This window comes from Corvus cornix, chromosome 2 (assembly GCF_000738735.6).
Source record: "Corvus cornix cornix isolate S_Up_H32 chromosome 2, ASM73873v5, whole genome shotgun sequence".
NCBI lineage: Eukaryota > Metazoa > Chordata > Aves > Passeriformes > Corvidae > Corvus > Corvus cornix.
Window position 1 is genome coordinate 113,597,879 of NC_046333.1, and position 16,516 is coordinate 113,614,394.

General features: G+C 38.1%; 1 protein-coding gene across 3 annotated transcripts in view; it reads right to left on the reverse strand.

Annotated features, from left to right (window-relative positions):
• The window catches only part of ST18 (ST18 C2H2C-type zinc finger transcription factor), a 168,837-nt gene extending 152,696 nt beyond the window's left edge, over positions 1-16,141 (reverse strand). For 2 of the 3 annotated variants that reach the window (XM_010401184.4, XM_010401182.4), the window contains exons 1-2: positions 15,815-15,923; positions 15,528-15,663 (exon numbers count right to left, since the gene is read on the reverse strand). In XM_010401184.4, coding sequence (XP_010399486.1) covers positions 15,528-15,663; positions 15,815-15,868 — 190 coding nt within the window. In that variant the 5' untranslated portion in view covers positions 15,869-15,923. Of the gene's footprint in view, positions 1-15,527; positions 15,664-15,814; positions 15,924-15,963 lie in introns of those variants that run through there. The other variant, XM_010401183.4, reaches the window with a different exon arrangement.
• Positions 16,142-16,516: the final 375 nt, after the last annotated feature.

A 16,516-nucleotide genomic window follows, 5' to 3' on the forward strand; every position in this document is an offset into this window, starting at 1 on the left:
ATTTTCAGCAACCAGTGATGGTCACAGGATCCTTAAAAGGGGCTCCTTTGAGGTACGAGTTAAAGATGCATCTGCCACTGCAAGTCAATGGCCAACAGCCATCATCTCTTCATCATTTGTATGTGGATGTGACAACCTCCATCTGTCTCTGTTGCTTGAGCCCAAGCAATCACAGGATTTGGGGAAAACGTGTAGGTAGATGGAAGACTTAAGACTTGTACAAAGGACAAATCACTCTCACATCTGAATTGATCTCAGTATTAACTGGTGGAATGGAAATACAACTAATAGACAAAAGAAAGAGATTGAAAGCGGAGAGGGTGACAAGTGAAGTAATCCCACTCAGAGTCCATTGCTGGCCATATCAGTCTCAGTCCCATGCAGAAGTTGTGCTGTGAGGTTCACATGTGGGCTGTCAAACACGGGAAAAACTGCTTTTCCTAGAACTGAACACTACCACAAGAACAGATTTTAAATTAAGTTGTTGGACTGCCTACTGGCTTTGGCTAAAGCAACTAATCACACCCTGTCTTTGAGTCCCTATACAGAGAAATAACTGATTCCAACAAGTTCACAGTCTCCCCCTCCACTTTAATTCCCCACCACTAGGGAAGAAAATAAACATAGGAGGGTTTTATGTGCACAGGGCCCTTTTTATTTTTTAGTCAGGACCAGATAATATCTAATAAAGTGAGAAACACAACCAATGAAAACTTGAGGTCTTTATGCAAAAAGACCTTTAATTAAAACAAGACAATATTATACAGATCTCTCACAAAAACTGTCTACAAACACATTCATTTTACTCTCTTAACATTTTTTATTCCAGTATTTGCAGGTTTTGACATTTCTTTTTTTTTATTTTTTCAAGCAGTTTTAAAATGATGTGAATATTTTTTATACATTGTCATTTGTATATATAAGTCTACAAGAAAAAAGAAGAAGAAAAAATATATTATTTCTAAAATAGTAAAAAGAGGCACAAATCTCATTGTATTACACTCTTTACTCATAAATGAAATGCAATTTTTTTCTTTCTGTTTCAAGTAGGAGCAGTTATTCAGAATTTAAGTATGCTTCCTGAGTGCACAAAGTGAGATTAACTTTTAGAAGAAAGCAGCTGCTGCTATATTATATATTTGTAAAAAAAAATCCTTTGGGCTTTATTCTGCCTACCATATTTGATGAATTTATCACCACATCCTTTTATTTAGTGTTCAACATTGGAGAAATTCTTTGATTTTGTAAGGAGCAGATATGAAGAATGATTCAATTGCATCACAAATGAGGCCAGGTTGCTCCTAACATCTAGGTATAATGCATCAGAAAAGTATTAACAATAAAAATAACTTGCAAGACAGGACAAAGCAATGGCATTAAATAGCATGTGCAGACATACTAAAAAAGAAAATTGGTGGAGAAGCAAAAAGCTGCACATCTTCCATCAGTCAATGCTCAGAACCACCCCAGGACGTGCCAGGTGTGGCTCACAGTAACCTGTCTGCAGGACCTTCTGAAGTCACTGGTGATCTAGCAGCAACAAATGGTGTTTCAGCAGGCAAAAGTAGCAGCTGGTTTCCCTGATGGATCTTACAGTGAACAACATCAGTGGAATCCCCCAGCAGGTTAGAGGTGGGGATATTGGTCTTTCTAAAGATCAGACTCAAACAAGCCCAGAGACATCAGGACTAAGTGGCTTAATCCACTGGTCAGTTCCTGGAAAGTCATGGATGGGGACAGCCAATCTATCTGCTTTGCAGATGACCACAATCTCCTGTCTCCTGTCCTCAGTGACATGCAGGTGGTTATTGGCCAGTTTGAAAGTTCTGCAAAGTTTTTTAGATTTACAGTTCCTCTAACAGAAATGTGAATTCAGTCAAGACCAGATAAGGCTGACTCTCTAATGTGCAAGGTAATGAAAAATCCCCTTGGTTGGGCCCAAATGGTTGCATTTCAGATGCAACCCTGCAGATGCCAGGGTAGATGAATACAGCCTGATACATTGGCTTGGCTGGTAACCAGGTACTGTCTAGGGAAGGGGTATGATGATGATCCACAAGGGAGGGCTGTCACATAACACTTGTCTCTACATTGCCTCACAGTTGGGAGATTTAGGCTGCATATCCTTGATAGGCATAACCTTGCTATTATGTGCTTCCATCAGCTCAGTCCCCGGGCTCTTCCATGATTAACAGAATAATTCCATTTGCAGGACATGATACCTAGCTCCACAGTTCTGGGGCACAGTATATTACTGGCACTGAAGTTAGGATAATCACAGTTGAATGGCCATGTAGCTTGTCTACATGATGGCACAACCCCTCAGGTAATTATTTGCAGAGGGCTCAAATCAAAAACTCAAACACTGCAATAACCTTAAAGCTAATCTTGTCATGTAACCAACAGACTTTAGTGGGAGAAGATTACTGCTCTGTTCTGGCAAACTTGGATAATATCTCTGTTGTTGTCCTGAACTTCAACTATGAATTCTAGAAAGCAAAAGAAAGAAAAGCAAATAAAAAAATAAACACTCAATAATATCCTGTCTCCTCTCCACTGTACCAGCCTCTGCTCTCACCTTAACATTTATAAATTGTCTTTTACAAATAAGGAGTTACTTCAGCTTTTACAGTACTTTTGAGGAGATACTTCATCCTCACACAGACTGGCAGCAGAGAAAAGCAACTTAGAAAACTGCTTTTTCATAGAGTAGGTGAGCAATAATTTATCAGAAACAAATTGTGATACTGCCACAGCAAACAGAGGGAAAAAAACACAAGCGTCACACAGCTAATTCAAATTGAAGCGTATTATACAGGATTTGCCCACAACTAGCTTGCACATTTTTTACACTGCATTCTTAAAAATATTCCTTCAAGATGTGCAACTATGAGGCTAAATTGATGAAACTCTTCCAGATATCACGAAAAGAAAGAAACATAAATTGCTTGGGGTGTAAAAGATGATTTCAAAACATACACTCATGAGATTTTCAAATTTCAACCATGTATTTTAATATTAAATTCAGGGTTGAAAATATACCCATTCCTTCTCAAAAATTGCCTATATGGAATTTCACCATTGCAGTTTGAGTACCTGATCTTCAAAAGTACTAAGTATTCAAGAGTGTTAAAGGTGAATGAAAAAGGCAGATATACAAACCACACATGAGTATTTGTACATGGACTTCTACGTAGTTTCTTCTCAAGGCCAGGATCACAGGTAATATATTCTAGACATATATTTGATAGTTTGAGTTCTACTACAAAGTAGAAATGCCAAATTTAAAATGGCTGAATGAAAAAATAAATTTTTTTCCTACTTTCCAGTCATGAATATGCCATCATATCTTTTGTTTTTTACTACACAGCTTTATTTCAGTAGCACAAGAAATAATAAAAGAAGACTTTTCTAGACGCGAAACTGTTACTGATAATTGCTTTTTTATTTATGAAATTATAAATTCTCCCTCACAGGTCTTCATTCTCATCCTGCAGAAATCTGATTGGCAGGTATACCCACACCAGAAACTATCCCTGTTTTCCCAGGTGTGTGATGCAGAGTATGTTTCCTCTTCTCGTGATCATGATAATATGAGCACAAGCTACATAGTCTTGCTATGTAATATGAGAAGTTTATAGGTGCTCTCTCTCACCATAGAGGGTTTACAGAGGCATGATTACTTTCTGTAGAAATATTTTTTTAAAGTCCTTTTTAAATATTAGAATATATATGTTGAAAAATTTTGTTTTTAGAGAAGGGTGGGTTTGATTCTAAATTGTCTCTGTGAAATTTGCCACTGATTTGATGTGACTACAACTAAACTGTGAGGTTCATTTTGTGCTTTACTGTAACAGGCCCAAAAACTAGAGGGGCAACCTCATGATTTCATGAGATAAATGATCAATAATGAATTGCTCTTTGTTTTCCTGATATCACATCTGTGGACTTTTAGGTTCACAAATAGTCAAAGAACTTAAAAAACTGCAAGTTCCCAAGTGTTGCATTTGTTTTGCTGTTCAGATCCAGAAGGCAACATTTCTTTTTTGATAGTAGCCCATCCTTTTTCCCACATCACACAGTGCTGATGAAGTCAGCAGGGATGGGATGTGCCACCCAGCTCCAGGCTGCAGGCCATGGGCCAGCCAGCAAGCTACTGCAGCCAAGGTTATTCTTATTGCACCCTCTTGTACAGGGGCCATTGCCTTACTGGGAACAGCTTCTGCTTCCAGTAGAACAGGAGCTCAGGTAGTGAGAGGTGACATTTTTCAGTAGAAATGCTTCCCCTGTTTTTATCAAGTATCTTGGTACCAGCAAACAAAGCTAGCAAGCTTGTTCAAAAATGAAGCTTGCAGGCTGAGAGGAGAGGAAGAGCATTTACAATATGGAATTGATCCATTTTAAGCGTTCTAGTTGGCAAATGTGTTAGAGAAAAAAAAATTCAGTCTGCAATAGATAATCTGGCACGAATCAGAAACAATATTTTGTAGGTGGGCCCAGCACAAAGCAAGGTCCATTAGGCTCAAAGGACACTGCAACAGAACAATGGAAGCAGACAGGAAGTCTGCACTAATAAATATGCCCATTGGGTCAGTGCCACAGCCTAGCATGGCATAGATACATACAGAAGGATTATACACTAAATGGTGCAAACACAGTCCAGTCCATCTGTCATAAACATTAAGTCCAAAGGCCACAGGTGCAGATGGCACTAAAAAGTAAAAATTACACCCAGACAGAGACCACTTCGTGTAATATGGAGAAGAAAAAAAAAAATCCAGCAAAACAAAACAAAACAAAACAAAAAAATTCACTGATTTGTTTCCAGTCAATAAATGTTCTCAGAATGTCCTTGGCAATCTCTGCTTCTTCCTTTCCCGCTGTCATTGTACATGCATAACATACATTTTGTTTCACAAAAGTACTTTGAGCATTCAGGATCACTTTTTAACCAGTTTAGTAGATCTACCAGATATTTTGGCAAAAGACAAATAATTTAAAGTAAGATTCAGTCCTTCATGCTAGTATGTTGAGAATAGAATGTGTTTTGCCTTTGGAGATGGAATGTTCGACTCCAGGTATATTTTGTTTGAGGAATGTTGCCATAATAAAAAGCTTAATAAAAAGGAGGACAGTGTGCTTCTCTCTCTCATAGTCCAGATAAACAGAAAGTTGCATGTTTTAAAGTTCTAAAAAACAAAGAATTTCTGCTTTTTAATCATTTTACATAACACTTGCACATGACATTGATTTCTCATACTGAAGTATCTTTAATACATATTCTACATATCTGCAGATTTTGTACAAAAAGGTGGCTAAACACCACACTTTATTATAGTAGCATTTAATTCACCATAGTTTTTTTCTTTCACAATCACCACAGGCTAGTAACCAAATATCCAGAGCTAAATGGGAACAGATCACCCAAAAAGGGTTTTCAGAATTGTTCCTCCAAGTGAAATAAATCCTAGAATAAACACTGACCCTTCAAGATTTTGTCTTGTCTACCAAATCAACTGTGTCTCAAGCCTGTGGTAGTCAGAACCCCAAGTGTGTCTTTTTCCAGCCATTCTTTGATGCAGTTGTAGAACTTGCACAAGTACCGGTCAATTTTTCAGCTGACTAAAGGAACGATGCCAATTCTACAGCAGGACTTACAAGAGAGTTTTAAAATTATAACAAAATTCTTATATCTTTGATGGGGTGTTGGATAGCATTTAACAAAGAAACAAAAGGCACCCAAGACTATAATTATATTCCAACTGTATAATCCCACTGAAATTCCCAGTGGCAACCCCAATGTTGTTTCAGAAAGAGTAGTTTTATTGATACCAATCTCCTCAACTTTTTTTTGCTACAAGAATAAGCATTATCTTTCCATCTTAGTCAGCATTGCCCAGTGTGCCTCATTCATTTTGCTCTTGAAATCTGACCTCCATAAATCAATGAAGGAAACCTGATGCCTTTGCACTAGCAATATCTGTAAGATTGCATAAGCAGGTGTATAGGATGGGATGTCTTTTCCTTCTGGACTGAGCTTTTGTAACTGGGCAGCAGACTCTAATCACAGAAATGATTATGCATGCTGTTTCTTTGTTGTACTTGCAGCCGAGTACTGTAAAGATCTAATAATACAGAAATGAATCAACGGACATTTCCGAAATATTGAAGCATTGTTAAAAAACCCCAAGTTGCACAGTTTTTAATTTTTAAGAGGTACATACCCGTTAAGCAAGGGTTGGAGTATGGTCTGTACAAGAGATAACAATGGGCAGCATCAATGCCATTTTTCTAGAGTCTCAAATATAAATCATTTCAGAAAGGTTTTTTGGTTTCTTTTTTAAATCAAAAGGTATGAACAGTGATTCTGAAGGCCTGTGGATTGTAATATTTCAGTTTTCCCTTACAGCTATGGCAGGATCCAGTGTCTCATAACCAGGGCACATTCCCATTTAACAGCTGACTACCTGAAGTTATCTGGCTTAACCATGGATTATAGCTAGGGACTTTTCCAGTATCCAGTTTCTAAGTGTTTATTCCCACACTGATGCTGCAATGACAGCTGTGACTACAGCTACGCATACTTGTTCTGCTCCCACTGTCCTCTGTGACCAGGAATGACAAGAAAAAAATTCCTGTCTCATTGACAAGGTCTGTTGGTGCAAGTGTGAGTAGATGAGACCTCACACTGCCATATATTAAATCTGCCAACTCTCATATTGCTACCACAAGAGTTAAGAAATGTGATGCCATATCCAGCCTTCCAACAAGGCTTACTTATCATGGCCACTGTGGTGACACCTAGACACACAATATTAGATTTCTCATTTCCTATTAGCTCAGAGCTTAGGCAGAGTTTGCTCCCATTCCCATTCACACACTGTGACTCCCATGTAGCCCTGGCAGGTGGGTTCTTGTGCCAGGATGTATGGAAGGAACCTGAAGAGGTTTCAACCATCCATCACCAGCCATTAGTGCCTAAGCCCTTATTTCCTCATCTCCCTTGGTGCTGCTGTACACCAACAGCAATAACTACGGATGACGCTATTGGTGTTAGGGCTCAGGAAAGCAACAAGGCTGCTCCACCTGGAGTTAAATCAACTGAACAGGACATGCTAAAACTATCTATGCAATGTAAATGAGAAACTATTGAGAGATTACAAAGGGAGAAGCTAATAAGCTATATAGACAGTGCAGTGAAGAATGGCTGGATTTCACAGGCAGCTGAGAGACAGTCACATAATCACTGGCCAGACTTCACAGAGAGTTGAAGGGGGTCACTGGGGACCTTCTTGTGAGTGCAGTCATGCAAGATCAACAGTGCACAGGGAACTGTAGCATAAATTCCATGCAAGGCCATGAGCACACCAGCAATGGTTTCAAAAATACTGACCTGGCAAAGTGATACAGCAAATCTGGGGTAACTGGGGAAAATAAAATTGGGGCAGGCTATTTTTTGGGAGAAGGCTAAAGCAGGAAAGAGTTAACCAGAGCGGTGAAAAAGAACATCTAAAAATAGTTATTAGAAGCTTTGCAAGTGCTGTGAGCAGTGCTGCCTGCTGGGTAGTCCTGCATTTGATGAGCCCAGCCTGAGTCAGGACTAAAAACCAAACTTGCAAATATGCAATGCAAATATCAAGCTTGCTTCTGCAATAAGGAGGAAGTGAGTTGGGCAGAGGTATTTTCCTTGGCCTAAAAGGACAACATCTGGACAGGACAGATTGAACATTCTGGCACAACTCCAGGACCAATTATATCGGTATCTTCCCGGCCACTTCCTAATATCTTTCACAGTATAAATCCATAGAGTAAAAGATTGATTACAATGTATTCTACATTCCCACATAGAGTATTTTCTACCAATGACACAAGAGGTTTCATTTCTTTCCTTCTACTTTTAGCTCCCAGTCCTTACTGTTAGTCATGTTGATTTGGCACAAGGAAAAGGTAGACTTACAAATATCTGTTGATCACTCTCTTTGTTCTACCATTTTCACTTCCAAGCAAAAATGCGTCAGATGTCTTTTGATTTCTTTGACACAGTACTTTCTTCCTTAGCAAAAATATTCACATCAAATTTCAGGGAAAAAAAACAGAGGATAAGCACCATCAAATCAAACCAAGGCACAGTTAGAATACATAGGCCATTGCTTCCCTAGCAAGAGCATTCAACACCCTGGGCAAATAGCTGTACTCTGTAAATTTACAACATTCCATGAACAATAGCAAGAACTACTCTACAGGAAGAATCTTTCCAGCAGATATAGGAGATTCAAAGACCTGGATAAGCCTTTGGTTTACATCTAGAATGAAATTTTTTGGTATTTTTCTTTACTGCGTATGTGAAAACAACACTTTACACTTACAAATTAGTAAACTACTACTTAACTATTACTGCCTAACATGAAGGAAATCTCTTGCAATGTTTAATGTTTCATTAGAACTGCTTAAGAGCCCAAGCTCACCTGACGCTTATGAATGGTGAGCTTCTTTAGGAGGCAGGAGCTACTATCTACTGACAAGGAAAACATTATTTCAGAAGTTGCCACACTATTATTTTCTCAGGAGTTCTCTGCCTAAAAATGATTTTTTTTTACTTGCAGGTATCTCTTTTCTAGATTAAACAAGCCCTGCTTTCACAGAGTTTATTCACAGGACATATGCTGCTGCCTCCAACCATCTTGATAGTTCCCCGCTGAATGTGCTCTAGTTGATCAAGTTCTGTCTTGATTGGAGGTACCCTGAACTGGATGCATTGTTCTAGATGTGCCCTAGTTAGTACCAATTATAAGGAAATCACAACTTTCTCTGATCTACTGGTAGTCTGCTTTGACACAACCCCATGCTTTGTTACCCTTCATCACAGTCAGCATACAAAGTTCAGCTCACTGTCCACTGAGGAAGTTACTGAACCAGGGTGGGCTTCTGGACAGTCCCCTAAGGAACTCAGGTAACAAGGTGGAGTATGAACCATTAGCCACTACCCCTGGAATTCAATGATCCATCTGTTTCCTACTCATGTACCTGTCCATCTACCCAGTCCATAATTACATTGCATCAATATTAGGATGTAATGGGAGACTGTGCTAAAAAACTTGCTTAAGTCAAAGCAGATGACATCCCCTGCTCCCCTTAAACATGAATCCAGTCAACCGTGTGATCTCATTGCAGATGCTACTGTGTTGGTTAACAATTACAATCTGTGCTACTCCAGAACCCTTTTTTATAAGAGAATGGGGTATAAGCATACCAGGTATAAACATTCATATTCTCCACGGTCATCTTTACCACCAACATTAAGCTGCCAGAAAATCTTTACTCATATATTTTCTCTGAAGTAGCATAAATCTGCTAGCAAAATGGAATATTTTTGACACATGCGATCACATGATTAACACTTCTATAGGAGCACTACTAATAAAATTATTTCCGAGAAAAATAGAAAAAATATTTCTGTGAGTCAAGTTCATGGGAAATGTGTTTCAGTTTCATGCTGTTTAAAGCTGCAGTTAGTATTTTTTCAGACTTTTATCCATATTTCATCTAATTTTAATGAAGTGTTTTCTTAAGTTTAACATCTTAATTCCTGGAAAAAAATAATATCCATATTAACTTGTTGAGATCATAAAATATATTAGTGAGCTCCTAAGTATCATTTCCCTGCAGAAATTTCAAAATGTTCTGCACAGATTCATATACATATATAGATCTAAAATATGAGTGTAGTGATAAAAATATAATATATATAAACATAGATTAAAAGTTTTCAGAAGAGCGTACTTCTTTTTCTGGGCCAACATAAAATCCCCAAAGAATAGTAAAATAACATATTCAAATAACATTGTTATTCATTGTATTTTTACAGTGTTGGGAAAACCTAGGGCATAAAATTGAAACTGAGATGGGCCACCAAAGTAAAAAAGGAAAAATAAAGCATGGAAAAGTAAGAAAAAGAAAAAGTAAGCATACTTGTTGAATATTTTCTATTCTGTGAAGCCTATTCTTAATAACCCCTTGCACTATATTGACTAATCACAATCATCTTCTACAGAAGACCTTCATGTGTTACAGGGTATTGATAGAAGAGTTATTCTGTACAGTAGAGCGAAATATAGGATTCAATTTTTGGAAGAGACTTGTTAAAAACATAAATATCTTTTGAAGTCACTTTGCTTGTAAACATAAACATGAATATGTATTACAAAAAGAGAATTCACACTTATTTTGTTGACAGCAGTGTGAGTATTAAACTCTTAGAAATACATAAGTGTAAGAGAAATAACAGAAATTTTCTAGGAAAGAGGAGTGATTTACAGAGTTTCTAGAAAGGTTTAGTACCACATATCCTCAGATTTAATGTTGAGTTCATAAAGGCTACAGTTCCTCAGCTCTAGGTCACCACACACCATAAGTTGGTTGCTTTTTTTTTTTGTTCCCAGGATGTGTGAGACACTCAAGACTTGTATCAGCTTTGTATGGATTTCAGTGGGAGTCAAAGAATATCAAGAGACTGGCATCTGAAGTTTGCTCTTGACATATGAGAAAGTGAAGCAATGAAAAAAAAAAGCCTAGTATTGATTTGAGATACACAGTGAAAAGGGCAGGTAACAAACTCCCAACAGAAATCCAGGATAAAGTGAAAACCACCCAAACCCAGCTACATGATCCAATCTAATATAATCGGGGAAAATCACCATTTCTGATTCTTAAAGCACATTAGAAATAAAGATGCCTCCGTAGATATGTTTCAGTAAAATGATAGAACCACCAAAAACAAAACTGCAATATTGACATTTTCTTGTGATATATGTCTACATTTCCCAGAATTACACCAATTGCTTAGGCTGTCCATTTATTCATGAAATGGGTGAAAAATCTATATCTTTTTCCTCCGTATTGAATTTTTGAAATTACGGTTTATTTGCCTACATTTATCATTCTAATTTACTGGCTCTAATTTATTTAAGTTTATTTTGCAATCTGCAGATTGATAATGTAATTACCCATAAGGAGCCTGAATTTATTCAATTGCTGGTGCAAATGCCACAGTTTCCTTGTTTACATGAGGAGATTTTCGCTAGCACTGCTATCTTGGTCACTGATCACCACTGAATCAGGGCTACTCCCAGCTGGACACAAGCACACATTTTCTTTGATACATGCCTAAACAGAACACAAAGCTTTATCTGAATGACAGATACCTTCATTTCAGGTACCATAAAGATTTTGGTAGTCACCCCCACCCCCTTATGAACTAAGAATGAAGAAATACATCCCTGAGTTAAACAAATGTAAAACGTAGCTGTATAGTGGCAAGATAATTTTACTATGCACAACTACTTTGCAGAGTAAAACTTCTACAAAGCAGCAAAAAAAAGAATAGATCAAAGACATCAAAAGGGAGGGAAAAAAAAATGAGAACATGATATTACCATACCTGTATGTATGAATAATACCACAATCAAGAAAATATCAAACATTGATCTATGACAGACTGGGAACTTCAGCAATAAGATAGACCTTCTGTTTCTTGGTCATGAGCTGCTAGGTTGCAATCTTCTATCTTTGGTCAGCATACAGATAAGAACACCAAACTTCTAGCATAGCTTTACACTTGACTAAACTACACGTTTTCAGCAACATTATTTTGGTCTCTGAATTTTGGGGTTTTGTATTCAGGATGTTACAGAAAAGAAAAAGTCAAAAAAAAAAAAGCAGGCCAGCTGCTAATGAAATTTAACAAACAAGCAAACTTAATTGAATCAAGAGTCCACTTGGACTTGTGGACTTCAACACTGACTGGCTAAAACCAGAGCACTGAGGGTTATAAATAGTACCTTAATTTCAACCTCTGCACTAATTTGCGGGAAAAGCATTTGAGGAGGAACAAATAACTAATAACTAATGAAGAGAATCAGCTACTGTAATCGAGCACTTCCACTGTGGCTCAGCTAAACACAACTTCTCACACCCTTTTTAACCAACAAAAAATGAGAGATATGTAAAAGCCAACTGGAATATATTGCTTGTCAAAATGCTACGGATGACAGAAGCTTATGTGGGGAGAGAAGGGGGATTTGACTTTTGGACTCAAGACTATTTTTTCAAAACACAATCAAATCCAGGAGTGAAATCAGTACTTAAAGTTGTTTCTTCAATTTTAAAGAAGAACTGAATTGAGAGGAATTGAGTGCAAGGTTTTGGTAAAAATTGTGACTCCTACTTGAAATTGTCATTTGACATACTATCACTTGTATGCCACTATATTAGATGGGATCCTGTGTTATGAAAAAAATGAGATTATTTCTAAGTTTTCTTTGCCCTAGGGAAAAAAATTTGGTGAAACAAGCCTGTAGAGATTCTGGTCTCTCTGCTGATTCAAACACGAGCACTTCATTGGCTTCACAAATCCAGCACTTTATGCTACATGTATAAATGGAGATATTGACATGAAACCCATGGATTGGAAGACCTGTATGTGACGTTACACAGAGAATTGCAGCAAAAACATATCACAGGTCAGATATGCAACAGCAGTTTATAGCATCTCTCTCTCCTTCCCACCTCAATTTATACAGCTGATAGCTGCTACAGTTACCAGGGAATCCCTCCCTTGCTGTAATCCTCCCTTTAAAGCCCTTGGAGCTTCCTTCCCACTCATGCTACACAGAACAAGTGCCTGTGAGGAAGGGCTGCAGAGTCTCTGTCTGGCTCATGACACTTTTAAGAGCATGATAAAGGAAATGAAAAGAAAGTATGATTTTCAAAGGTGTTGGATTCTTTCCAATGCCTCCATAATCAATTTAAAGAAGGACATGAAAGGTAAGCAGAACAAGTGAAGAGGATTTTCAAGAATATTTACTGTTTGTGTGGCTCTACTCTCTTTAAAGGTACGGGAAATTTCCCCCTAACATCATAGACAGCAGATGTAAGTTGGCATTTGAATCAAAGTAGAACAAGACCCCTTTTATCTGGTGATAATTTTTTTGCAATTCCTTGATATTCAACAATCACAATTTAATAGCAAGCTCATTTTCTAAGTACTTAGTTAAAGTGTAAGGAAACAGAATGGGGACAGGCAGGTTGCTCTTTCTAGATTCACAGAAAGCAGCTTGAATAGAAGCCTTTTCAGAGAGGAGATTTTGCAGCTAATATATATTGAAGGATCTTTTCATGCACTGACTATAGTCAGTGATTTTTTTCCTTGCTTTAAATCACAAAAGGGAACCACAAGCAAACAATGGCTTTCTTTAAAAAGTGAAACAAAAGATAATTCAACTTTATATACAGAGTCTGTTTGCCTCACCCCACTCCCCTGCATATCTATGTATATACACAAAGAAAAGACTTTTAAAACACCACATAACGATAATTTTACAAACTTTTTACCAAAAATGAGAAAAATTCTGTTGTTACTCTAACTTCAAATATTTGAAAACTTGTTCCCTAAAAATTATCCTTTCTCCTACTTTTTTTTTTTTTTTGCTACATAGCCATCAACTAGATGTATTATCACTGCAATGTATGTAATAAGTATTACACATTGGTTTCAGTAATGCTTCCACCAAATAAGGCTTCCAGCATCTGTCTGCAAGCTATAACATGCAACAAAATGTGTTTTGTTGCTTAAATTGATCTGTTTAAGCAGTGTGACATTATCATATTGTCACAAGTATGTTTAGTCTATCTTTCGAAGAGGATAGGAATATTGGCTGTAAGCCACTGTAAGCCTTTACCCTATTTTAAAGGAAAAGTTAAAGATCAAAAGTAGAGAGCACAAATGCACAAAGCCTTGGCACTCTCCTTCCATTTCAGCACTCTGCACTGACCTCTACTGGTTTCTCCACTGTAGCTTTCATCAATATGAAACGATCCACTTTTATTGAACTTTTGCACTCTTTTCTTCAAATTCCAGGATGAAGTAAATTGTATCCCACCCTGCTAACATCTCCCTGACTGAAGGTCATGAAAAGATCAAGCTTACAACTATTGGTGGCAGTTTATCTGTAGTGAATGAGACACTATGAAAAATCATCTGTTAAAAACCACCTCACAGTACATATACAGCTGTAGATAGATATTCAATATGAAAACTCTATCTTAACACATTTATTATTACTAATTTGTTACATTTTTAAATTTAACTGCTATCTCAGGTCTCATATCATCATTAGATGTTTGCTTTATAAAATCTTGGGGTTTATTATACAATTCCAAACATCTGACCCATGATGAAGACCAGAAGTACTACTGCAACACAAATACCTAAGTTGTGAATATAAATTTAACATCTTTAATCATCCCCGTTTGACATACTTCTGCTTCACATAACATGCTTCTCTCTAGAAGGTTCTTCAGTATAAATATTTGCCTTAATTAGGGCAGAGCTTGCATCTTTTTTGACCACACACCAACGGATCAAAGTACTGTAACAGGCTTGGCAACGTAAAAGTATCACTGTAAAAGCTTTGTCAAACCAAAGTCATCACCCTGTCTTACTGGGAGGAGTGATGCACTCACCACATCTTTCATACAGCTAAATGAAGTTCAAACTATACGTTTTTTAACTGATCACAAGCAAAAACAAAGACATAGTTCTTTATGTTCCTTACTGTAAAAAGCAACTCTAGTTAGTCATAAGTAAATGAGCAAACTTTTCCATCCTCATTTACCAAAGAACACTTTCGTTGTCAGCAAAACCCAAAACTTTCCAATTTTAAAAGCATAATTTTAGTTTTCTTTTTTATGAAAGTGTTCAAGTATGAATAACAGTTTTACATATCATGAGAACATTTCCTCTCACTGCTCCACCAGCGACTCCAAACAAACTTTTTAACTTTTCAAGTCACCTATACTGGCTGGAAAAAACCTCTACAATTGTTGACCACAAAAACAATGAAGTTTTGTTGTTCTGTTGGTGTAGATAGTAAAGCAGATCACATATTGTTAATTCAATTTCAGAACAGCAAAATCCCTCTTATTCATGAAGCTATTTTGTGTAATAATGCATTTTTCTTTCATTTTCCATAAAAACCTCTTTAGATCCTGAATGTAAACAGATGTTCAGCATGAATCTATAATATTTTATACTGTATAAATATCTGAATCTGACATCCTTTTTTTTTTTTTTTTTTTTTTTTTTTTGGTAAATCATCTTCTCCGAGTTGTGGAACACTCTTATTCCTCTCCCTTCTTTTATGGCAGCTGAAGCTCGCACCACTCCATCCTGTCAGTGCTCAGTAGCGGGAGCAGCACCCTGGGGAAGCCCTGGAGAGCCGGTGCGGGTCAGGGCTCCTCGGGCAGCCCGGAGGTGCGGGTCCCCCCGCGCTGCCCCGGCGCTGGCCAGCAGAGGGAGGAGAGGGGGTGCCCGCAGCGCCCGCAGCCCCCGGGGCACCGCACCCCCTCTGCTCTGCCCGCAGGCGCCGCGACAAGCGGCAGCCTCAGCTTCGCTGTCCGTGATGCAAACCCGCACCTGATCCTACCCGGAGAGAGCAATGATACTACTTTGTGTCACTTTTCCTTCTTACCTTCACCCAGTGACTGAGGATGGGTATCCACAAGGTTGCTGTTGCCTGGTCTTGCTGGGTTTGCCACCGCTCCGATACTCACACTGCTGCTTCTAGGACTTGGATGAACAACTGGATCTGATCTGCTTATTCTGTGCTGTGTTAGAAAGAAAACATTTTGATGTTCTGTCACTAGAACTGGGCCTTTGCTCAATGAGCAAGTACGTAACTGTTCTGAGATTTGCAAATCAGCCTCTTTTTCCGTACGTGGGAAATAGAAAATCTTGTTAAGACATCCTATAACTTACGAAGGAGTGAAAGACATTGATTTTCACTGAACAAGGTGTTGACTGGATCACCATGAGACCATCTTCTTTCCAAAAGGCATTTTAAAGCAGTACTTTCTGTCAGCTCTGTGCAAAATATTCCACAACAGCCCCAATAACTTTTTCCTTACCTCTGGTATCCCAGTGAGGTCACATTCTGTTAAAAACATCCTGTCAAGCTTGGTACAAAAGGGCTCCAAAGAATCAGAATGCAGAAGCTATGCAACTTGCTGACTAACTTTGCTCTGTGTTATTTACCAACCACACAAAGAAAATGCTGTCTATTCAAAACACAGTTCAAAACTCTCTTCACAGAAAGTGAGTGAACAAACAGTCCCATGTCCAGTGCTGTAGTGACATCTCCCATGAGGCCCGGTGATAGCTCTGGGGCATGGGACGGAGTGACACCACCAGCAGTCACTACAAGGCACTTTTGTAAACAAGTTGTGTGTGTGTGTGCAGAGGAGGAGGAGGCGGGTGTTACTCTTTCTCTATCTTAACATTACACATTATTCACTTTATCAGGTCAAAGAAGAACTTCAGTCTTGCTTAGTCTACTGGGTGCATTCGCTATAGTCTTGCACAGGATTTTCTTCATGATAGTCTTTACTTTCTTCCAGAAGGAATCTGAAAGGAACATATGGAATTTGTGCAGGATCTAGGTTTGGAACCCCGGCACCCAGT